This window comes from Neolamprologus brichardi, chromosome 22, assembly GCF_056152115.1.
Source record: "Neolamprologus brichardi isolate AB-2024 chromosome 22, ASM5615211v1, whole genome shotgun sequence".
NCBI classification, from domain to species: Eukaryota; Metazoa; Chordata; class Actinopteri; order Cichliformes; family Cichlidae; genus Neolamprologus; species Neolamprologus brichardi.
In genome coordinates, this window is record NC_142124.1 from 33,265,473 (window position 1) to 33,290,470 (window position 24,998).

The following is a 24,998-nucleotide window of genomic DNA, read 5'->3' on the forward strand; positions in this document are numbered from 1 at the left end:
GTTTGACTTATCTGACTTTTTCGCTTAATGCGCCTTATAATCCGAAAAATACTATACTATAGGGCTTTGGAGTTGACGTAACGCCGCAATGTATTGTGGGAGCACGGCGCCATATATCTGGGCCACGAATCAAAACAAACACACTGTGTTGGAAGCACAGTTGCCAGAAACTTAAAAGCAGTTTAAAAGAAAAAGGACGGTACAGAGACAGATTGCATCCGGATGCAAAGAGACGGTACTTGCAGAAAATAGCGTGCACTGGAAATGTGGACCAGTATGAAATACGGCCGTGGAGTAGAAACCCTGAAGACCAACCGCTATTGATGTAGCCTGACATATTTTCGTACCTTGTCTGTGGAGTCAGCGCGTACAAGTCGTCATTCAAACAAAGGTAAGTCAGCTCGAGTACTGCGAGTGAAATGTGTTTGATTTTCCCCCGAACATTCACATTAGTGCAGCATAAATTCAATGATTCCACTTCTTGTGTCTTGATTTTGAGCCAAGAGCCTTCCTTTCCACTTCCTCCATGTAAAGGTTGGCTACAATAGGTGACACACCCGATCAGATCTGCACACTGTTAGACCTCTGCCTCACCACAACATACTTCAAATACAACGAAGGCTATTACAGACAAAAACATGGCTGTGCTATGGGCTCCTCCGTGTCACCTATTGTAGCCAACCTTTACATGGAGGAAGTGGAAAGGAAGGCTCTTGGCTCTTTCAAAGTAAGAGTACCCAGCCACTGGTAGATATGTAGACGACACCTGGGTCAAAATCAAGACACAAGAAGTGGAATCCTTCACTGTGCACATTAACGCTGTGAATAAAAACATCAAGTTCACCAGGGAAGACACAAAGGATGACTGTTTGCCTTTCCTGGACTGCGCTGTGCACATTGAAGAGAATGGCAACCTCAACATTGAAGTTTACCGGAAGCCCACACACACGGATCAGTACCTCCTGTTTGACTCCCATCACCCTCTGGAACACAAACTTGGAGTAATTAGGACCCTACACCACCGGGCAGAACATGTTCCCTCTAAGCCTGAAGGGAAAAAGAAGGAACACACACATGTGAAGGAAGCACTCAAAACGTGCGGCTATCCTAAATGGGCGTTCTTAAAGTCAGCAAAGAGGCACAGAAAAGAAGATCAGACACCAGCGAGGGAGGATAAGAAGGACAGACACAACAACATTGTCATCCCCTATGTAGCCGGTGTATCAGAGAAACTCAGGAGGGTTTTCTCCAAGCATGACATCCCGGTGTACTTCAGACCCAGCAACACACTCAGACAAAAACTGGTTCACCCAAAAGACAAAACGCCAAAACACAGACTTAACAATGTGGTGTTTGCTGTACAGTGCAGTGAGGAATGCCCAGACCTCTACATCGAAGAGACCAAACAGCCACTTCACAAGCGCATGGCACAACACAGAAGAGCCACCTCCACAGGACAAGACTCAGCTGTCCATCTGCATCTAAAGGTCAAAGGTCACTCTTTTGAGGATGCCAATGTTCACACTTTGGACAGAGAGGACAGATGGTTTGAAAGAGGAGTGAAAGAAGCATCTATGTCCACTGTGAGCGACCATCTTTGAACAGAGGCGGTGGTTTACGACACCAACTGTCTGCCATCTATAATCCAGTTTTGAGATCCCTCCCCAGACGCCTTAACGCCCACTCACATCCTGGGCCATCTGACCTCAGGAATAGCACTGTTTAGTAATGTCCCTCAATCCAACTGTAGTACTCTAGTAATTTTCTCCCCTTTCTGTTGCAGCCTCCCACGGTCCTGATTATGGCTTCCCTGTGTATTTTGTCTTCCCGGTTTCCTTCCGTTCTGCGATTTTGCTTCCTTGGTTGTTCCGGGTCACCTTTTGTTAAAACAATAAAATCTGCACATGCTCGCATTAAGTGTCTGCTTTTGGACTTTTTGGACAATAGAAGGTTAGGGTGAGGGTACCGTCGTTCTACTGGATTTCATCCATAACCCGGCGCGTAGCATAGGAACACTGAAAGTCATCTTTCGCGTTCCTATGGAACACCTTGGGACAAATCATCAGTATATTACGCCTCAAGAGTGAGAACGGTCTGCTATTTTAACTGAAACGAGCTAATTTCTCTCTAAATCTTAGAATGTTATATATTTGCTGCAGATTACCATCCATCCATCCATCCATCCATTCGCTTCCGCTTATCCTTTTCAGGGTCGCGGGGGGCGCTGGAGCCTATCCCAGCTGTCATAGGGCGAGAGGCAGGGTACACCCTGGGCCAACACACAGGGACAGACAACCATTCGCACTCACATTCACACCTAGTGGTAATTTGGATTTTCCAATTAACCTATCCCCACAAGCTGCATGTCTTTGGACGGTGGGAGGAAGCCGGAGTACCCGGAGGGAACCCACGCAAACACGGGGAGAACATGCAAACTCCACACAGAAAGACCTGATGGTGGAATTGAACTCAGGACCTTCTTGCTGTGCGGCAACAGAGCTAACCACTGTGCCACCGTGCTGCCCTGCAGATTACCATTTGAGAAAAATTGTCTCTTTGACATAATGATAATCATTATCGTACACCTACAGTTTATATGGGCTCAAAATGTGATCATAAATATTTTGTACTTGTAAATCAGGTGTAAAAAGAATTTGTGTATGTGTAAAAAAGATTTGTGTGTGTAAAAAGAATTTGTGTGTGTGTGTAAAAAAGATTTGTGTGTGTAAAAAGGATTTGTGTGTGTAAAAAAGATTTGTGTGAGAACTTAGCCAAAAAAAACCTGCAAGTTACAAGTACGAATTTTGACCCTATTTTTCTTCCTTTCATCTGATTGGTCAATGTCATGTCAATCACAAATGTAACAATCCAATCAGAGAACAGATGGGTTTGGCTGTTGGAGGGGAGCTTTTTTGAACTGCAGGTCCTTGAAGGGTCATACAGTTTGAAGCTGGAGGATCTCTATATAAATGTCCAATAGCAGCTAGGTCCCCTAACTTTCAGCAGCTGTTGAAAGGATAAAGTTATATCAGTGGTTAAAAACACCATTATTACTTTAGGATTAGTTTAACACAAAGTCAGGGCAGACCTGGGACCATTGCTGTGAGTCACAGTGCGCAGCATAAAGGTCCTTTCACATCGGAGCAGGATGTGCTACTAATGCTAATTGCTAACTAAAAGCAAAGGATCCAGAATTTGTTGCACTGGCTGCTGAGCTCTGTGGGTTTTTGCAGCAGCTCTACCTGCACTAGATGCACCTGCTCCTCGTCGTTTCTATCTCTGACTTTATGTCCTCTACAAGAGTTTTGCTAGTTCTTCAAATATTCAATAAAAACATGTATGCTAATTAATAACGAAGAAAGCTTTGTAATGAAGATTGTCATTTCCAAATGACATTTCCAATGCCCGCCCCCACCCCACGGTCCGCAGCGCTGGTGAAAAGGCTGTGGAAGTCCCTGTATTAAACGTTGACCCGTGACACAAAAATCACCAAACTCGGACGACCACAGACTGTTTTCCTTCGTGGTGATGAAGGAAAACACTGGGCTGGCATGTAAAAGGGCATTTATTCCCTTCAAGAACCTGCAGTTCAAAAAAAGCGCCCCTCCGACAGCCAAACCCATCTGTTCTCTGATTGGATTGTTACATTTGTGATTGACATGACATTGACCAATCAGATGAAAGGAAGAAAAATAGGGTCAAAATTCGTACTTGTAACTAGCAGGGGTTTTTTTTTTTTTTTTGGCTAAGTCCACACACAAATTCTTTTTACACATACAAAACTGATTTCCAAGTACAAAATATTTATGACCACATTTTGAGCCCATAAGTTTACTACTCTACTAACTTTGAACTTGTTGGCTAAACAGACAAGAGTTATCTGTTTAGCCAAAGGTAATCCATCACTCACTGGCAAATGCTGCGAAAAGAAAATACCACGAACCATTACATACCTTCTTTATTTTATTTTCTGTATTTCATGCCACAACTATGAAAGTCAATGCTAACATGGTGTGTTAGTCTATTACACACTGCTCTTGTTGTGCAAGATCTGCAATATGGTATAGTATATTTCATATATCGTATGGTTGATTCTGCTTTTTCTAGCTAGCACAAATCCACTAAACAGTAATAATCCTAAACTCTGAAAGTCCAAGCAAAGAGATGGAAAAAGAAGACATAAAAAGAAAAGAACTGTAAGAGAAATATTCAGGCACTTAGAAAAACTCTCAAATCCTTGGCTACACTTTGCTTCATGACATTGTACATGTATTTCACAGACTGATCCTGATCCCATCTTGTGGAGTAGGATGTTGTCTTTTGAAGACAAGACCAACAAATTAAAGGGTTTTCAGGTATTTCACAAAACATCCAGGTATTTCACAAAACATCCACATTGCTATTTACATGTGATCCTAGCACTCAATAGCTACATATTCTCACGACGTATTCCCTTAGTCGATTTTATAACCGCTACTGTACAACATGAATTGAACATTCAGATTCAGAGAAAATACATCACTTGTTTGCAGGACAACTTAAAATTATTGTTTTGTGGAGAGAATATAATTTCTTGTACTTTTCCATATGTATCTTTTTTTTTTATCAGTACTGGTTTTCCATCTGGTTTCCATTAGCCTTCAATGCTAATGTGTTTCAATTAGCACAAAGTTATAAAACAAAAACAGAATCATCAGAACAGTGTGGCCTGTTACAAAGGAATGCAATGAAGACATAATTCTGAGACTGAAGGAAAGTAACACCACCAACAATTAGAGTCAGCTGCAACTGACATTTAGTATTGTGCTCCCTTTGCTCAGTACAGACATACAAAGATTGACTCTGATTGACAACAGCTAGGTATAACAATAGCAATAAACAAAGATGCCACAAACTGAAGGAACAAATGCACAGTACAATATAGCAACCTGTAGTTGTAGCATGTTCTTGACTTTCTAGGGAAAGAAGAAGCAGGAATTTACCAATGGATAGTCTAGTTGTCATCATGTGATCAACATACTATCAGTAATATTCTGGAGGGAAACCTGGAAGTCTTGTCTGATCTCTTCATGGCACCTTTGGCATCATTATAATCTGGAAAATGTAAAAACTTGAAGGCCTGTATCCTCTAGAAAGGCCAAAGCCAGAGTTTATGTTCATGATTCGAGTAATAAAAAACAGAAATAATGATTTATAGAGGGCTTGGGATAGGAGTGAAGAGTAGAGTCAGTTACTACACTAGTCAGATAACCTTCTGCTAACCCAGCGGCTTTCTATACTGAAGCTGAACGCAAGCAAACGTAGATCTTCCACGTCTTTTTTTGTGTAGAGATCTTAGTTTGGCACAAATTCCCTCCGAGTTCCTTACAGTTCCTGGATAAAATGAGGGGATTGTTCCATCAGGATGTACTGGAAGAAATCCTAAGCTGTTAATGTGGTTGACTTCTGACTCTATGACTCAGACTTTATCTCACGATTGAGTACTTCCATGAACAAAATAAACTTCTACAGGGTCCATGACCAAAGTCCCTCATATGTTGGTGTTATTTATCATATCCTAACCCTCAACATTAAGGGGTTTTCAATTAAACTGCATTACCAAGCACATTACGTTTCCTGCTGTGGTGGCACTGAAGGCAAGAGTTCATATTCAAAACCAAATACCACACTGGATGTTACTACTTCCAGCCAACTATGCCAAGTTTGTTGATATTTTAAGATCTACTTCTAACCAACTAACGTCTTGAAACATTTGTTTAAAATCAGAAATATGTGTATAAATTCATAATGAACAACTCCCAAACTGAGAGAGATTATTATGAATCCCGTTCTTAACAAGACTTAGAGCCCACTGATTGTGTAAAAAACAAGAAAGCTCTTTGAAAGTTGCAATATGATGTCAGGACACATTTAAGTTTCACACATTTCACATTTTCAGACAGCCTCTGTAGGAAGACATTCAAACATACATATGTTTCTGCCAAGCATAGCGTGATGTGGATGTGATGGTCCATTGTCAACTTTGGGAAGTTTAATTAATGGCTGGATACAACCACACTCTGCAGCTTTCAAAGCCCCTGAAGATGCTTTTACTTCAAACAACCACTTACTTAAAAGGTTTCAAGCTAAGAAAAATGTCAGTCGTGATTTAACAGTGTAAGAACCCAATGACGTTTGCTGGGATGTTTGATCACTCAAATCTAATCAGACCTTGATGAAGCAGATTATTCCACTTTAAATATTCAAAATATTTAAATGAAACACTGACATCATTATAGATTATTTACATATTTGAAGTTTTCAGCGGTTTTACTCTTTAATCAATAAATTTGCAATTTGTGAAAACACACACACACACACACACACACACACACACACACACACACACACACACACCACAGATAGCTCCATCCTGTACAGGAGCTTAGTTTAGTTAGTTTGTGCATTTTAAGCTGAAGTGACTTAGTTTAGTTTGGTGATTTAAAATGTTTGATAAAAGAAGTTTTTAATGTTGCAATACACAGAAACACCATGGAATATCTAAATGCTGCAGTGATAGTATAGACTGACACAAACACATTCGATCCAACACAAACACATTTGGAAAAAAAAGTAAATTCCAGACTTTGGACATATTTGCAGAAATGGATCATATTCATATTCCAAATGATCTTACTTTGGACTTTGACGTTTCTATGATAGCTTACCAAACAAACCAATGGACCTTCCCATTATTATCTGCAACCAGATAATGCCTAAATCAACAAGCACACTGCAAATGCAAAACATCAGATTTAGTGGTATTAAGCATGGTGTTGGCCTTTACCCACCGTAAGTAACTGCATGAAGACTAGGCTTTAGTTAAGTAGATTTTGGTTAGGCAGTTAGTGGGAAAGAGCTGTTTTCAATTGCATGTCGAGAATCAATACTTTGCTGTTATGGCTACGGTTGATGCTTTTGTTCAGTCTCCATCGGAGGAACTCTTGAATAGTTGTACTAAAGAACAACTCTTGAAACTTGCTGAACATTATGATGTCGACGTTGGAGATAAACAATTGAAAGATGAGATTAAAGGAGTGTTGAAGGCTGCATTAGTAAAGAAAGGCGTGTTGCCAGGTAAAATGCAGACCTTAGTGGCTGAGGTTGATCAGTCTGTGGTCTCAACTGCCGTTGCTTTGTCTTTTGAGCAGCAAAAGGAGTTGTTACTCTTACAAATGGAAAGAGACACTGACTATATGTTGGACAAGTCATTGTTTGGTGGGTTTTATTATTGCAGGGTCTTTACCTTACAATATAAAGTGCATTGCAGCAACTGTTATTGTGGTTTGGTGCAATATAAGGAAAACTGAACTGAACTGGTTGCCAGGAGAACGGTGCTTGTCTGACTGCTTTGTGCCAAGTATACAGTTTAGTGGAGGGGGGACTGTGGTGTGCTATTGTTTTTCAGGAGCTGGGCTCTGCCTCTTAGCCCCAGTGAAACGAACTCTTAATGTTTCTGCATAACAAGATGTTTAGGATAGATTCTTGCTCACTTTGTGGGAACAGTTTGGGGATGTTCCCTACATTTTCCACCATGACTGTGCATCAATGCACAAAGCAAGCTCCCTAAAAACATGGATGAGAGCATTTGGTGTGGAAGAACTTGACTGGTCTGCACAGAATCCTGACCTCAACTCAGCAGAACACCTTTGGGATGAAACAGAACAGAGACTGTGAGCCATAAACACACTCCTAAACCTCGTGGAAAGCCTTCCCAGAAGAGCTGAAGCTGTTATAGCTGCAACATGTGGGCCGACATCACATTAAACTCTATGGATTAAAAATGCGATGTCACTTAAGTTCATGTGCTTGTGAAAGTGAACCAGTAATTTTAGCAATATGGTGTATTTTAATAGCACTTTCTGGCTTTTAAACGCCTTGTTTTTTTTTTTTAGATGATTTGATTCTTAGCTATGTTGTTATGGTACCACATATGACTTTACAGGCTTTTAATGTAATGCCTCAATGCCTGACCTGTGCAGTTTATCATGGCAGCACGTCGCTAAAACCATAATAAAATAGCTTGTTATAACAAGATACTTTTGTGTCATAAAAACGTATTATTTGTGCAATTACTTTATCTACACAAAGGGGGTAGTTTTAAAAATGGTTAGTAAGCTTTTCATAATAAACTTGTAAATAAAATTAAAAAGCCACATTATTGGCTACATTTAATGCAATATCCCAATTATAACCCTACATTTGAAAAGACCTTGTTGTATTGTAGCTACAAAAACCTAAAATTTAAGATTGTCAGAAATCTAGACAGATAGATCAATCAACAGGTAGATCAATCAACAGGTAGATCAATCAACAGGTAGATCAATCAACAGGTAGATCTATCAACAGATAGATCAATCAACAGATAGACGGCAAATTAAACAGACAAATGGGAAAAACAGTGTGTTGTGTTTTACAAATAATTTTGCTTTTTTCAGATGTTCCACTGCCTCTACAAAAGTCATCACCATTTAAATATTTAAACCTGAGATTCTAATTTTTCAAGACTTTCTTTGTACTGTAAAAACCAAAATGTTGGTGCGGCCTTCCTCCTGTCATCATAGTCATGAGCAAACCCTAAAGACAGACAGTCAAAATACATTTTGATGCTCATATTACATAAAAGTTTGGTATAGTAAATGCTATAAATGTAAATAAACATTTTGGTGTTCACCGGGCTTCTGCTGAACACAGTCACGGGGCCACTGCTGTCAGACAACAGTGCTTATGTCATCAGTCTCGTCTGCTTTTTTCGGCTTACTGGGGAGAGACTTGAGGTACTCCAGATGGCGTCGCGCGTCCTCCTGGTTCTGACGTACATAATACACCACGTATGAAATGACCATAGCAAACCAACCGAACATGGTTACGAGCATAGCATAATCTGTGGTCCTTTTTGCCAAGTTACAGAGATCTATGTCAACCGCCAAGAACGGCTGTCCCTCCTGGTCGTGGAGCTCCGAGCTTCTGCAGAGAACCCGGGCAGCAGCCTCGTGGTTATGGGCCATTCCTCCAATAGCCTGCTGAAGGGCGCAGTCGCAATGCCAGGGGTTATCGTTCACAATAATCCGGGCCTTCAGTCGAGCAAAGGCATCCTTGTGTACGCTAGTGATGCGATTGTGGGAAAGGTCCAGCACCTGTAAAGTTGCCTCTATGCCAGTGAAGGCACCTTCCCCTAAAGTCTCCACTGCATTGTAAGAAAGGTTTAGCTCCCTCAAAAACCTAAGTCCATGGAAGGCGAGATCGGGCACGCTGCCGATCTGGTTATGGTCCAGCCTCAGCAAGACAGTGTCAACTGGTAGACTGGGAGGAATCTCTTTGAGGCGGGACTGACTGCAGGTAACATTGAAGCCATGGAGGTGGGAATCGCGTTGGCATATGCAGCCCTTTGGACACATGCTGGCCGAGGGAAAGCACAAGGCCATTAGGACAAGGCTCTGAAGGAGCAGGCACATGGGGATGGAGCGCGACAGCCACAAGTCCAGCAGAGTCATGCTGACCGACTGTCAGCAGCATCCCGCCTCGGGCCACAGCACCACCACTGGTCGCTTACACACATTGCATAGTAGCGACTGGCTTTCGCAATTTACCCACTGAAGATATGGAAGCGTGAACAGATGTTATCATACTGCGTTGTGGCCTGAAATGAGATAAGAGAGAGTCAGTTAAACATATCAGCTAAAAATATAGTATAGTCAAAGGTTCATCATTTAACCCTTTAAGACCTACTATAGAACAAGTCCACCAGAGCTTATATTATATTTTTACCTGCTGTGGAGCCATTTTTGGGAGCATTTCAAGTTGCAATACATCAATACAACCATTACAGCCTAAATTTTAATAATATGTCTGCATTAAGTACATAGAAATTACATAAATTGCAAAAAAGTGCAATAAACTACAAGAAAATTGAAAATTGTTTTTGTTTTTTTTAACATATATTTCTAGTTAGAGAAATTTAAGAGGCTTATCCCTCAAAACTGTAAATACAAAAAAGTTGCACAAACTAGTTTCCCACCACAGGAAATTTATTTTGAGTGTCTTCATAGTTTTATTTTTGAAATACACCAATTTTTATATACTGCAGGAAAAACGAAAATAAATATTATAATGCAAATGTGCAAAAAAGCAGCATATGCATCAAAATAAACTATTTCCAGCAGTGCAATATGAGTCCTAAGCATCCCAGAAACGACACAGAAAGTCATAAAGTCAAAGATAACTTTTAAAAACACCAGTATAGGCTCATGAGGCCCTGATGGTAAAAAACTACATTTCCGCGAAAATGACGTCACTTCCGGTTTCGGGCAGGTCATGGCGGACATGCGATAGTTCGCGCTGATGGATGTAGGAAGTGTTACGAACAGCTGATCGGATCGGCAAAGCGTGTTTCTGGAATATTATGTTTTTGTTGCTGCAAGTGCTTTTTATGCAGTTTTTGCAAAGTTATATGTGGAAGGAAACTGTGACCGAGGACAAGCTGATGGCATAAGATGTAAGTACAACTCCTCCGGTTTCATATGCAAAAAAAATTATTGCTCTAGCTCACGTGGTTGCAGAGCTACCGGGATTTAAAAATAGTTACGCAAAACAGAGCGTGCCCGCTCTGACCGGCTTTAAAGGGTTAAATGATCTTACATGTGGCAGGTGAAATTTCATGAAAGTAGAATTCATGATAGACGATCAAATATAATCAATAATCAAAATTACACAATTGAATCCAAATAAGTTTTCTACCAGATAAAGATATTCATTCATTGGATTCATTGGATATTCATACAGCATCATCAGAATAAAAGTGCTTCTGAAAGACTAAAAGTAAAACCTTTTATACTGGATTAGTGCATAATCATAAAATGTATAATTGATCTGTTTAGTAGTAATATGATGAAATAATAGTGCAAGCATGATCTTACTCCTGTAAATAGAATCAAAATTTAACACAAGTAGAGATAAAAAGATGAATGCTGAATAATTCTGAGGCTTATCATACCATCTGTTAAGTATAACACAATGCTGGATACCCAAACAGGAGACGCAAAAGTGGGTGTGGATATGGGCAATGTTTACTTTAGTGATGCTCCACACACTCAGTCTCAGAAGATGAGACAATGGAAGCTACAGGGCGTGAAAGTGAATGTCAGACAAGATCAGACTGTCGGTGTGCATGACCCACGGGTTGGATGTCAGTTAGAAGACAAAGAGGAATTCTGGAGGAAGTTTGATGAATCGGTGGAGAGTGTCTCCAGGGCGGAGAGGCTGGTAACTGGAGGTGACTTCAGTGGACATGTAGGTCGAGTGAACAGAGGTGACAAGTATATATGTATTAAGGAGAGGCATGCAGAAGGACAGATGGTGGATTTTGCCAAAAGGACAGAAACGGCCATGGTGACCATGTAGCCTACTTCAAGAAGAAGCAACATAGAGTGAGGTATAAGAGTAGAAGAAGGTAGACCATATCTAATGCAGAAGGTACAATCTGAAAAGGACAGGAGATTATAAAATGTAGAAAAGATTGTAGATTGTAGGATGACTCTGGAAATCAAAATGTGGAAGCAAGTGAAGGCAGAGCAACGATGAAATGGTGAAAGCTGGAGTTGAGACTGTGATGAATTACCAGGTGACTGTGAAAATACAGCTGCAGTAGTGAGGGAGACTGCCAAGAAGGTGTTTGGTGTATCCACTGGAAAATATTCAAAGAGTTTAGTAATGAACACATTTGATAGCCAGGGAGACGAAGAAAACACCAGCAAACTTTATGGGAAACTATGCATAATGCAAAGAGAGAGCTGGCAAAGCAAAAGGCTCAAAGCGAGTTACATCTGAGGCTGGACAATAAAGAAGAAGAAAAGCATTTGTACCAATTAGCAGAGAGAAAGACGGCAAGACTGAGCTGTGAAAAGATGTGACACAGGTTAGTGTGAGTAAGGAGATTGGTGAAACGTGTTAACAAATGAACACTGTCTTCCTTCTCTCACCCCAACCAATCACAGCAGATGGCCCCGCCCCTCCCTGAGCCTGGTTCTTCTGGAGGTTTCTTCCTGTTAAAAGGGAGTTTTTCCTTCCCACTGTCGCCAAAGTGCTGCTCATAGGGGGTCATATGATTGTTGGGCTTTTCTCTGTATGTAGTATTGTAGGGTCGACCTTACAATATAAAGCACCTTGAGGCGACTGTTGTTGTGATTTGGCGCTGTATAAATAAAACTGAACTGAACTGTACTTTGAGGAGCTGCTGCATAAAGAATATTAGAGAGAGGAATGGTAGTGAATCAGGAAACACATCACTAAAAGCAGGAAATAAAGAAAGCTACAAAGATGATGAAGATAGAAAAGGTTTGGTCCAGATCACATTCACTACATTGCCAAAAGTACTTACTCACTCATCAGGTGTTCCAATCAATTCCATTCAAATCAGTTCAATTCAATTTTATTTATACAGCACCAAATCACAACAACAGTTAGCTAAAGGCGATTATTTTAAAGTAAAACCCCTACAATAATACAAAGAAAACAAAGGAAAACCCAACAATCATATGACCCCCTATGAGCAGCACTTTGGCGACAGTGGGAAGGAAAAACTCCCTTTTAACAGGAAGAAACCTCCAGCAGAACCAGGCTCAGGGAGGGGCGGGGCCATCTGCTGTGATTGGTTGGGGTAAGTTGAGCAAAACAGAACAAGGACATGCAGTAGAAGAGAGACAGATATAATTAACAACTAATAATTACAGGCAGAGTGGTCTACAAACACTGTAAGTGAAAAAGGTGAGTGAAGAAGAAACACCCAGTGCATCATGGGAATCCCCGGCAGCCTACGTCTATTGCAGCATAACTAAGGGAGGATTCAGGGTCACCTGGTCCAGCCCTAACTATATGCTTTAGCAAAAAGGAAAGTTTTAAGCCTAATCTTAAAAGTAGAGATAGTGTCTGTCTCCCGAATCCAAACTGGAAGCTGGTTCCACAGAAGAGGGGCCTGAAAACTGAAGGCTCTCCCTCCCATTCTACTTTTAAATACTCTAGGAACAACAAGTAGGCCTGCAGAGCGAGAGCGAAGTGCTCTAATAGGGTGATATGATATATGGTATCATGATGTTTAGCCTTTCTATAAAATACTGATATTTGCTTGCAGCACACAGAAGAGAGATTTTGCTCATCGAACAGGCAAGACAGAAGACAGAAAGTGATCCATTGTGTTATAATTGATTACTTATGTTTTGGAAATCAAAGCATGAAACAGTTACTTACTGCTCTGCTAATGTTCTGTTATAAAATGCAAAATCTCAATTTATACATTAATGAAGTGTTGTTTCCTGCAAAATCCAGCAATTACTGTAACACAAATAGGCAGGCAGAAAGCCCTTAAGGCGCTTTATACAACATGCCTCATTCACACAAACACTTTCTTCTTTCTATCTACCAATTATGCAAATTCATATTCATAGAGCAACTTGGGCTTAGCATCCTGTCCAAGGATAGTTGACATGCATGCCTGAAATATGTTCTGCAAGTCAGTATTTTGACCTGAGCTACACACGTGAATGTGTGTTTCTGCTGGAAATATGTGGTGCATTGTTGCTTTACGAGACCCGGAGCTTTGGCACTATTAGTAATCCTCACATTTACTCTTTCCAAATAAATTAACAGTCATAATGATCACAGTCTTGCAGAATTTATGCTCGAACAGAGCATAAATTCAACGTCTGCACTACTGACGTTGAATTCAACGTCTGCACTACTGCAGAGCCAGTCCGTCTGCCTGCAGTGAGCTCTGCTGTCAGATGAAGTATGTGCTACACCTGGTGTGGTGTTGTTGTTGTTGGTCTGTGAGCTGCGAAGAAGAGCAAAGACAGTGAAAAGTGTCACTGCAGCCACTGTCTGTGCTTTTCATGCTTTCTTTTTTGATCACTGAAGTTGTTTTGCAGTTCTCTGGTGTCTCCCTGCTTTATTCTGGCCCACTTATCACCAAAACAGGTAGGAGATTATTAACACGTCATTAGCATTCAACCCAGTCTTAATGAGGACTATACAAACAGCGCTTGCTGTGTACTTAAGAAGTTATTAACAACTCATATCTATTTTGTAATAGTTTCTATATCTTTTCTTGGGACTGTCCAATTAAAAACACCACCATCATTATCCGACCCTCAACCTGAATGTAGGGAATAAAGCACACAAAGTTTATGGGAAACTGCAGGAACTGGCTTCCTCACAGTAAACGCTTTGCTGTTATTCAGCTGCAGTGCATCGTTTCTACTGCACTGAAACTATTGTTGCCTCTTAATGATGTTGAAATATGAGCCTTCTCCTCCCATCTCTGCTTGTCTGAACGACACTGATGTGCTTTGTACTAAATGTATTTTCCCATTTTTATGCAGTTCAGACTATGTTACCAAAACTGAAGTTAAGACATCTGCAAAGTTTGTGAGTTCATGTTGAATTTATAACAATCTGTAACTTTAAAATTATGCAAAGGTGATTTCCACATGATGGAACAACCTGACGAGTCAGAATGTGCCTTTTTATTTTATTTAAGCTGTGCATAGCTGCATCCTTAAAACTGCCATCGGCAGTGACGGGAATAACGGCATTAAAAGTAACAGCGTTACTTTGTAACGAGTAATCTAACTAATTACTATTAGTTACAACGCTGTTACTGTTACTAACAAGAAAATGTGGTGCGGTCTGTTGCTCTTTTTCAACAAACAGACGGTTGAAGCTGTGTTCAGCTTACAGCATCTTATATCAGCTGCAGGAAGTAGCTGTAAGTAATCCGGGCGCTGCAGCTTTAAGCAGCTGCGCGCTCCCGCGGGTGGTAATCACGATCACTGTCTAGCACAACACCTGGAGCTAAGGGGGCAAAACAATCGCATGAGTGCTGCTGTTTGACTGAAGAAGAATAAAGTAGTCGTGGTAAGCCAATCACATGACCACTTAAAGATGACAAAGCAACAAGGTGACATATACCAGTTTTTAAATTGTGTTGATAGGCCACGTAAAACCAGAGTCATGATAAACGATATATACGCGTGTTTTTCCTGAATAGTTTCGTCACGTTTAACGTCTAAGGACAGCAGCGAGACCTCTCTGCTTATGAGCAAAAAATAAAAAAACAGCTCGTCCGTGTTGGTGGAAAAATGTCGACCAATCAAAGAATGATATGGCAACATGGCATTGGGTTGTTTAGGAAGAGGGGGAAGTTTTAGGAGTGACGGTGAGAGAGAGAGTTTTGAGATGTGAGAGATTTGTGACATTTGGAGTGTGTAGTTAATGTGTTGTCTTGTGTAGTTAGTGTGTGGTGTTGTGGCTGCTGTCTCCAGGTAGAAACAGCAGTGACACACCTGCTGCTGTCAGAGCTGCAGGTATCAGCCTGTGATGTTTCCTTTATAGTGGACACAAATTATTTTTTGCAGTGGCACAAATCATTCATGTGGAGGATAAAACAGAAAAACACGAAGCAGATTTTCCTGGCCTGGTTTGTTGTAGCAGATAACCTTAAAAATATTCTGCAGTAGAACAGAAACTGAACAAAGCCATGAATCAACATGTGAATGCTGCTGAAGTGAGTGTTACAGAGGTTTGATTAGAGACACGGCATCATTTTAAAAAGTTTTAATTTCTTCAGTATTGAACAGCAGAAATGAGGCTTTCTTGTTGGAGGTCATTTTTGTGGAGAAGAAAAACCAACAGCGGCCGTCAGCTCTGTACACAACGGCAGACCGGTGCGCGATAAGCAAACGAATAATGCAGAAAACAGAGATTTGAGGTGAGAAACTGTTCTTGTACATTCTGGTTTGAGCTGTCGGCTTTCAGCCCCGACGTCCACACTTTGTGTTCACGTCTTTGTGTGGCGCTCTCATTTACTGTTTTAGCTGTTTGGTGGTTGTTTAAATAGTTTTGTGAGCTTCTGGCGTTTCTTGCAAAATACATTTAATACAATCGATTCAGGATTTAATGAATCAATATCTCGTCATTCAAGCTAAAATCAATTCTAATCGGAAAATCGATTCTTGAAACCCACCCCTACTATTCCAAGGCTCGCAAAATTTCAAAATCTCTGGTAGCCCTTTGGGCAGGCATTCTTCAGTTTTTGGTAGCCCAAAATAAATTTAAGTAGCCCGAATAAAAAAGAAAGCAATTTTGTTTTGTTTTGTTTCCATTACAATATTATACATTAAAGTATAATATTGTAATGGAAACAAAAATTAATCAAAAAAAATTGTTAAAATAAAAATTACAACAACTGTATAAAAATGACAATCATCAACTCAAATACTTGGTTCTAATTGAACAGAAATTTCTATGAACTTGTAAGAACTGTGTAGAACATAAATCAGTCTGTGTCTGATCCTGAATTTGAAATTTCCACTGAAGTCACAAGTAAGAAGCAAGTGGAACCAAGATCGAGGACATTTGCTTTTTGAAGTTTGCAAAGACTGCTAAATTTTGCCAAAGATAGTTCACTCTTTGCAACATAGTAGCTGTTCTAAACTGATTTTTCAGGTTTATTTTTAGTATGTTTTTTGCAATTGGTGTTTGTTCTGGGAAAGGTATTGCAGACTGAGCAATAATGCATTTCTTGCATTTCTCATGGGTTCTAATGGGGCCTTTCTTAAAATGACTGGTCCCAGTAACAAAGGCGCTTGTTGACTCAGAAATCAAATGAAACTCACAACACACCTGGCAGAACATCATGATATTTAGCTCGTCATATTCCAGCCACAGAAATTCTTTTGTCCATGAAACCAAAAAAGCTGCACTTTTTTTTTTTTTTTTTTTTTTTTTTTTTGCCTCATTGTCTGATTTGTCATAACTTTTCCGTTTTGTGATCGGCTTTTCTTTGGCTGTCCCTTCTTCACCCTGACCTGTCTTATTTGGCTCAGCAGAACTAAAATACTTAATACTTAAATCCTGCTGCTTTTACACACGTACTTACATTGTCAGCGATTCTTTGCGCGATCAACCTCTCACATGTTTAAGCTGCAGGAGATTTCACTTGCCATGTTTGAATAGTAAGCTAACGATTGATAAGACGACGTCAGAGGAATTGGTGCGCAATTAACCATCACTCACCAATCAGTGCTGTCGCTCTCTATACACCGTTCGCGCGATCGCAAAATGAAAGTGAAAGCAAAAAAAACAAGCGCAAATTCAAACGCGATTTCAATATGTCACATATTGACAGTGGCTCACCGATGCCAATGACATAATTACTCAGCTACATTGGCGAAAGAATGCAAAAGCATAGACATATATTTTCCTTCCTATGATAGCCCGACGGGCAGGGCTGAGTTAGATTTTTGTAGCCCGACTGGAAAATTCGCTAGCCCCGGGACATCGGGCTAGCGATTTTGCGAGCCCTGTACTCACCTGTCTATCCGCTTTCAAACATGTAGGCTGACAGGAATATCTGGACCACGGCCAATCAGAGAGGTCCCACCCCTGACTATCTCTGATTGGTTTAGACCACGATACGGGCATAATGTGTGTCTGTTGTTGACCACACGGAGACTTTCAGAGTTGCGGACTCAAACAGCTGGTCACACCGGTGCCACTTACAATCTTTTTAGTCGCACCATCGAGAAACGAGGTCACATTTGCAACCACATTGGTTGAACTCTGGAGCCTCGTATACGAAAACAGGAAAGAGGCCAAACCATCTCATTTATGCATCAGTCATGAAACTATCATGAAGTTTTGTGTTTTCTGTCATTTACAGCATGATTTAAAGGCGCTATCGATTCTCTGTTAATGGAGTGCGATACTCCAAAATTTGGTATCAATCTGATAGCGAGTAAATACAAGGACAGTATCAGAGATAAAGATACTTTTAACATATAAGGGAAGCCTATGCATGTTTGGGAGAGCAGCGAGTCGTTTTTATGAGGTGAATGCATCATCAGTACGCTAGATCTGAACATATTTTCATGACTATTAAAAGACTGGTTAATTAGCTGATTATGTTATAAACCAGGACTGATTCTAGTATTTATTCACCAGGTTTCTTGCCAAATATGTAGAAAAGCAGAAATATGATGACTGTCACTAATGGATTTCTTGATTTCTTGGAACTGGCTTCTTCTCTGAACAGCAGCTCGTTTTCTGTGCCAGATGCAGGAGACAGGCCGCCTGTCTGCTCTCTGCTTTTAAGAGTTGAACTTCCTGTTTGATGAAGCAGGTGACCCTGAACCCTTCTGTGGGCTTCCATGGGCCAGTGAGTATTTCTTCTTCACTGCTCTTTTCACTCTCCACAACTTTGCATTGAATCATTAGTTATTATTCCTCTCTCTCCTCCACAGCGTTGCCCTCTCATCATCCCCAACCTGTCGTGACAGATGGCCTTTCCTTACCCAGCCTGATGCCACCAGAGGTTTCTTTCTGTCGCCAAGCGGGGGTTTTCTGTGTTATTGTAGTCTTTACCTTATGATCCACTGTGAGGCAACTGTTGTTGTGATTTAGCACTATATACATGAAACTAAGTTGAATTTTATTCCAGTGCTGCTTTCACAGCTAACACAAAGTTATTACAAATATCTATTTTTATTTCAGGTTTGAGATGTTTTTAGTTCCAATAAAATAATTAATTTAACAATTTCAGCTGTATTTATTATTTGAATGTCTGAATAGAGTCTACAGGTAATCTAAAATGAACATTAGCTGATGATGGATTTTACACGTCAGTCATGGCTCCCGTAGACGTATGTGTTTCGGCTGCCACGGTAGCAGATACTCTTTACATACATCACAGTTTGCAACCTTTTAAATTAAAGCAGTAAAAATAAGTTCACACGATGCTCTTTTCTCTGTATGTGTCTGCACAATGCCTTCTGGTCTTGCCGGTTAGTCACGTGATGAAGCAGAGCAGGGAGGAGGAGGAGCGGTGTGCCTGTATACGTGAGGGGCTTTTACACAGGGACGTCTGCTTTTTGATGGAACTGATGTTGGGCTTAACATAGAAAAGAAGAGATTTCTACAGACTTTAGAGTTTGAATGTCGCTGAGTAAATGTGTGCACAGCCTGTCGAATGGGTTTAAATCACCACATGTGCCAGTTTGGCAGTCTAAGCCTGTACTACGCTCGTTAGGCCTCATCTACAAAATGATTAAAAACATCAAACCCAGTTTGTAAAGAACTGATAACACAACAGGAGCATTGATGATGATGTTGTCTGTCTACACAACATCCGCGAAGAGCAAAGAAGCGGCGCCGTTACCAAGACGGTGAGCTCAATGAAAATGAAATATGGCGATAGAATATGGGTAAAACGTGCATGTGCAGCACCTTTGTTTTCATACGAACATGGTGGAAAAAGCATGGAGGCGACGGAGAATGAGAAGGGCGAAAGTGGATCGCTGAATGAAACTGATGAACCAGAACTGGTTTGTAAAAATGGTTCAGTGGTGGAACTGGTTTAGCTTTTGTCCGTCAGATACACAACAAAGCACTATTTTTGGTAGAGCATGCTAGCGGGCCGTCGTTGTACACGGCGCTCAAAAATCTGTCAAATGTTTCAGTACGACTTTGCTAAGCTACGAAGCTGCACCGCTTGATGGATTGTCGGAGCATTACGGCTATCGTAGGCGGAGCCTCGCGGAGTGATACGTACTGTGCTTCAACATAATGTTACCGTATTGTGTGTGTATAACCTCTTTTTAACCCTTTAAAACCGTTTTGCGTAACTATTTTTAAATCCCAGTAGCTCTGCAACCACGTGAGCTAGCGCAATCATCAGCTTGTCCTCGGTCACAGTTTCCTTCCACATATAGCTTTGCAAAAACTGCATAAAAAGCACTTGCAGCAACAAAAACATGATATTCCAGAAACAGCTTTGCCGATCCGATCAGCTGTTCATAACACTTCCTACGTTGGAATAGACGTCAGCGTGAGCTATCGCATGTCCACCATGACCTGCCCGAAACCGAAAGTGACGTCATTTTCGCGGAAATGTCGTTTTCTACCATCAGGGCCTCATGAGCCTATACTGGTGTTTTTAAAAGTTATCTTTGACTTTATGACTTTCTGTGTGGTTTCTGGGATGCTTAGGACTCATATCGCACTGCTGGAAATAGTTTATTTTGATGCATATGCTGCTTTTTTGCAAATTTGCATTATAATATTTATTTTCGTTTTTCCTGCAGTGTATAAAAATTGGTGTATTTCAAAAATAAAACTATGAAGACACTCAAAATAAATTTCCTGTGGTGTGAAACTATTTTGTGCAACTTTTTTGTATTTACAGTTTTGAGGGATAAGCCTCTTAAATTTCTCTAACTAGAAATATATGTTAAAAAAACAAAAACGATTTTCAATTTTTTTGTAGTTTATTGCACTTTTTTGCAATTTATGTAATTACTATGCACTTAATGCAGACATATTATTAAAATTTAGGCTGTAATGGTTGTATTGATGTATATCAACTTGAAATGCTCCCAAAAATGGCTCCACAGCATGTAAAAATATAATATAAGCTCTGGCGGACTTGGTTCAATGGTAGGTCTTAATGGGTTAAGTGTTGTGGATATTACACATGGTTATGCTGAGGATATGTCGGCCAGTTTCCACTGGAAATGCCTTTTGGTTAAACTGTCAGCAAAGAATTTGCATTTGCACTGTTACATGTTTATATAACTTTAATGCAGATAAAAAACAGCTGCTTGTTTAAGTGAAAATACATTGATGGGTTTTTTGCACTAATAAAGTTGTGGAGTTGTAAAGCATTTTGTCTAGTGTCAATTATATCATCAGTTATATCGTTATGGCAAATTTTCAAATGTATATGGTGATAAATATTTTGGCCATATTTCCCTGCCCTAACAAACGCCTGTTCCTGTCATCACCATTCGAACCTTTAGTGGCAAAAAGGTGGTTTGAGTCCTTCATCAAACCATCTGTTTAACAAGCTGCGACACGACGAAAAGAGAACTTTGGAGCTGCTCCATCCACAGTATCTACAGTAAGACAAAGACGAAATTATTAATGACCAACTGTTGACCATGTTTAAATTAGGCTGCTTCCTGAGGACAGCTGGTTCACTTCTCTATCACATAATACCTGCAACAAGCAGGGGTTCATCTAAAGGGGGGCACGGGGTGTCCTTGACTAGCATATGTAACATCATTTTTCAGATTTAAAGGGAAACAAAAAAAAAAGTCCACAGGTCAGTAAAACTGAGCTAAAGACCTGGGGCTGTTGGGTTTCACACTGAATTATTACTACCTTTAATTATTAACATCTACAACATCACCATCATGTCTGTTTTCAGGAGCACAAAACTGCATCAAATCACAGGACAAACTGTTCTATGTTCTGTGTCAGTGCAGCTCTTTTGAATACTTAAACGTACAAATTCGCTCATTCACTAGTTTTACTGCACCCAGGCACACATTGGCTCAGCTTGGAGATATAATATTGTCAGAACTCTTTTTGCCTCTTACTTTTAATACAAACCTCCACCCAAAAAAAAGACAGTGTGCAGATTATTTTATTTTATGCAAGTTTACCTCGTTTTATTTGACTTCACTCTATTTGAGATTTTTCAATATATTTTTACATTTAAGGAAGTCTTTTCTTTCCCAAATATTCTTAGCCAGTGCAAATTAATTAGCAAAATGCAATAAATACATTATTGTAATAATGAAGTAGGATAGACTGGGGTTTGCTGTCACACTTTTTACTCTTGCATGAAACGCTGGTCATTGAAACATCTTTTAATAACCACTAATTCATTCAATCGAAGCTTCAGGTGCTGATTAAATATTGGTATCATATTCATTTTTGCAATTAACTGTAACAAAAAAGTGACCAACCATCAACTACCCTGTGACAGTTTGGGACACCCCTGCTGTAGTTGTCAGCTGGATTTCAGTAAGAATTGTTACTTTTTTCACATCTTCATGTGTAACTTCTTTAGTTCAGACACAGATATTAGTTTAGGCACCAGCTCTAAACTAAACTGTTGTATTTGAACCATGAATTTGAACCAATGAAGTGAATTATTCTATGTATGAGCAGTGAAATAAAGGAATCTGCAGTGCGTTTTAATGTAGCCCTTATAAAGGACACATTTAACTCAGTGACAATAATTTGAACTGATTTATCATCGATATGATTAAAAAGCCCAGACGCTCCGTATATATTCTAAAACACAACAAGTCTGTTTGTGCAAGATTTTCCAACAGATATAAAAATAGTGAGCAAGTCGAGGAAAACGCGTGAGAACAAAAATAAATAATAAATTGCATTAATATCAAAGTTGACTCGATCGTGCAGGTGAAGAAACCTTCTTTACATTTACAGGTTGCCAGTGTTGATCGAGCAACACAGAGGATCGAACCAGAATCTCAGTTTCTTCCTTTTTTATTGTTCAGAAACATCCGGACGTCCCCAGATGACCTCTGGAAAAACCTGACCGAGCCACCTCATGGCTTTAGCTGATGAAAAACTGATTCAAATCAAAACTATTACCTTCAGTTTTTTTTAATTACTAAGACTGGCTGAGCTTTTAATACTAAAACAACAATATGGAAACTTATTCTGACACATGAACATCATAAATGACCTCCTCCCCTCAACAGCCCGTGGACCTTAATGGCCGTTGACTGTTGGTTTTTGTAGGTTCCTGTGTGATTTTGGGTTTGCGAAGCAAATTAATTTCTAGTCCTTCAGTATAACTAACTTTGTTTAGTTCTCACGTCTGAATTAAATGTTGTGTCAGCTTTCTCCCTGTCTCTGTGTGTCTTTAGTCTCTGTCTAGCGTAGAGCTTTTTATCAAGCCTGTGGGTCTTACTCTCAATTTTTGGATTTTCATTTGGTTCAGCTGTGTTTAGGTTTGCTTACACCTCATCAGTTACATCCTGTTCATCTGTGTCTCATTTTGTTGCCAGGCGTTTCCTTTAAAGTGACATCCTTCTGTTGTCAGAGTGAGATGTTATTGCCATACTGTCTCTGTCATACAGGGTTCCCCTGTTCAACTCCACCTGCCTCTCTGTGTACGGATTTTGGGTCATCCTTCGCCGCACTAACATTTCCATATATTGACCAAAGCTAAACAACAGCTCAGATGTTTAATATCAACAAAATCCCTCACTGCACTGTAATGATTCATTAACAACCCACGTGATAACCAACCCAGTGTGCCCCACAGAGGCAATGCAAAAGTGACGACTTTAAAGTTACTCATGTCACATGTCTAAAGCTTGCAGCTGACATTATGATATGAGATTGTGTCTCTATTAATGATTAGGGGACTACCCAGATATGAGTAATATATGCACATATATATGTATACCTGCAGTCTGAGATACACAATCCCAGGAAGATCCAGCTGTTGCCATGCGCGTAAAAACGCTTGAACTGCTGCATACATTAAAAGCTCTCAGCTTGTCGTTTCTCCCGTTTGATTTAACTGAATATCCCAAACCCATCTTTACCCAACTTGCTGCCTGGTTTTTGCAAACGAATAACTGTGCAATAGATCCATCAGCGAGACATTAGCATAAGTCGACGCACACCAGACTCTTATTTACTAATCATTTGAACTTTAATACTGATAGACGCCAGCTACCGCCATCCGAGGTGCGTGTACCCAGAAAGGATCGCAGCAAATTGCGGGTTTAGCCGGAATAAAGTTGAAATTATGCAAAAAAATAAACAGCTTCTCGCTATTTTCTCGAAAGCCGAATTACTGTGTGGTGTCGCTACTCTTGAAAGGCGTGCGAATGAACTTTAATGCGCAAAGCTGCTCAGATAATTACAAGAATAAACATTAAAGTCTATTTTTTTTAATGGCGTCTGGCACGACGTTCCTTGTGAAAATATCACGCATCACCCTACCTGAACTGCCTACACCGATTCAAAGCGTTCATAATCGAATTGTAAGATAAGACCAGGAGCACACAGGCAGATTTATACAACATGACGTCAGTAATCATGCATTAAAAACAGAAACATTTCTTCTCCATGCAAACATTGATGAAAGCAGCGGCCTTGGCTGAGGACGGGTAGTCCGCACGTAACACAGCGGAGACGGACACAGGAGCAACAGGCGACACAAGTCTGCTCACCTGCAGTCAGGCATCGGCTGTAGAAGCTGCTGGAGCGGAAAGTCCGAGTCGCATGAAGCTGATTAGAGGCTGAGAGCGCAGTCTCTGCTCTGCTGTCCGCTCACGCGTGTACAAATCGCTGTGTGAATTAGCATCTTATACCTTTCAGTATAAAACACTGCACAGGAATGAATGGGGTAAAGGGAGGGGCTCGCTGTGTGAAGTTACAGGGTGACAAAGGCGGCGCCACTACCGGTCTCACCTTTCAGTATAAAACGCTGATGACCAGGCACTGCAGGAGACAGATGGACCTTATATTAAAATCACTCAGTCTGTAACCCATTTAATGTTTTCATTGTCATATTTTTATATTCTTAAATGTTTTCTCTTTATAAAATTCATTTATTGAGCAGGCTGCTATATTCAAGATTACTATTGTTTGGACTGTGTCACATTTAGAGATTATGTCCTATTTGTTATCTTGTTTGTTTTTCATTTTGATGTTCCAGTTGCACTTTTATCAGTAGCTTCAGTTCCAGAAAGTATTTCACAAGTACAGTAATCCCAGGTACTATGCCATGATTTTTCTGTCACGTCTTCACAGCAACAGTGAAACAATGGCACCACGAGGAAGTCAGAAAAAAACTGTATATAAAAGATGGACAGGCTCTGTCGGGTGAAGGGGGAATGGGTGCGAGTCTGAAAGTCAGAAACTCAGCAGGAAAACAACCCTGTGATTAGTGAAAGCTTGTGTTCCTGCTTTTTCCTGGTTTTTCCTTCCCACTGTCGCCAAAGTGCTTGCTCATTGGGGGTTATTACAATGTTGGGTTTTTGAAGTGAGATAAGATAAGATAAGACTTTATTAATCCCTCGGGTGGGTTCCTCTGGGAAATTTGGTTTCCAAAAAAGCACAGCACCGACAGA

The 24,998-nt window shown here is 40.3% G+C and overlaps 1 protein-coding gene across 1 annotated transcript; it reads right to left on the minus strand.

Annotated features, from left to right (window-relative positions):
* Window positions 1-8,395: 8,395 nt before the first annotated feature.
* Window positions 8,396-24,247, minus strand: lrrc3b (leucine rich repeat containing 3B). Its single transcript, XM_087835074.1, has 2 exons — window positions 24,096-24,247; window positions 8,396-9,679 (listed from the first exon to the last, which is right to left on the minus strand). The coding sequence occupies exon 2, from the start codon at window positions 9,531-9,533 to the stop codon at window positions 8,751-8,753; it is 783 nt and encodes a 260-aa protein (XP_087691200.1). The 5' UTR covers window positions 9,534-9,679; window positions 24,096-24,247; the 3' UTR covers window positions 8,396-8,750.
* Window positions 24,248-24,998: the final 751 nt, after the last annotated feature.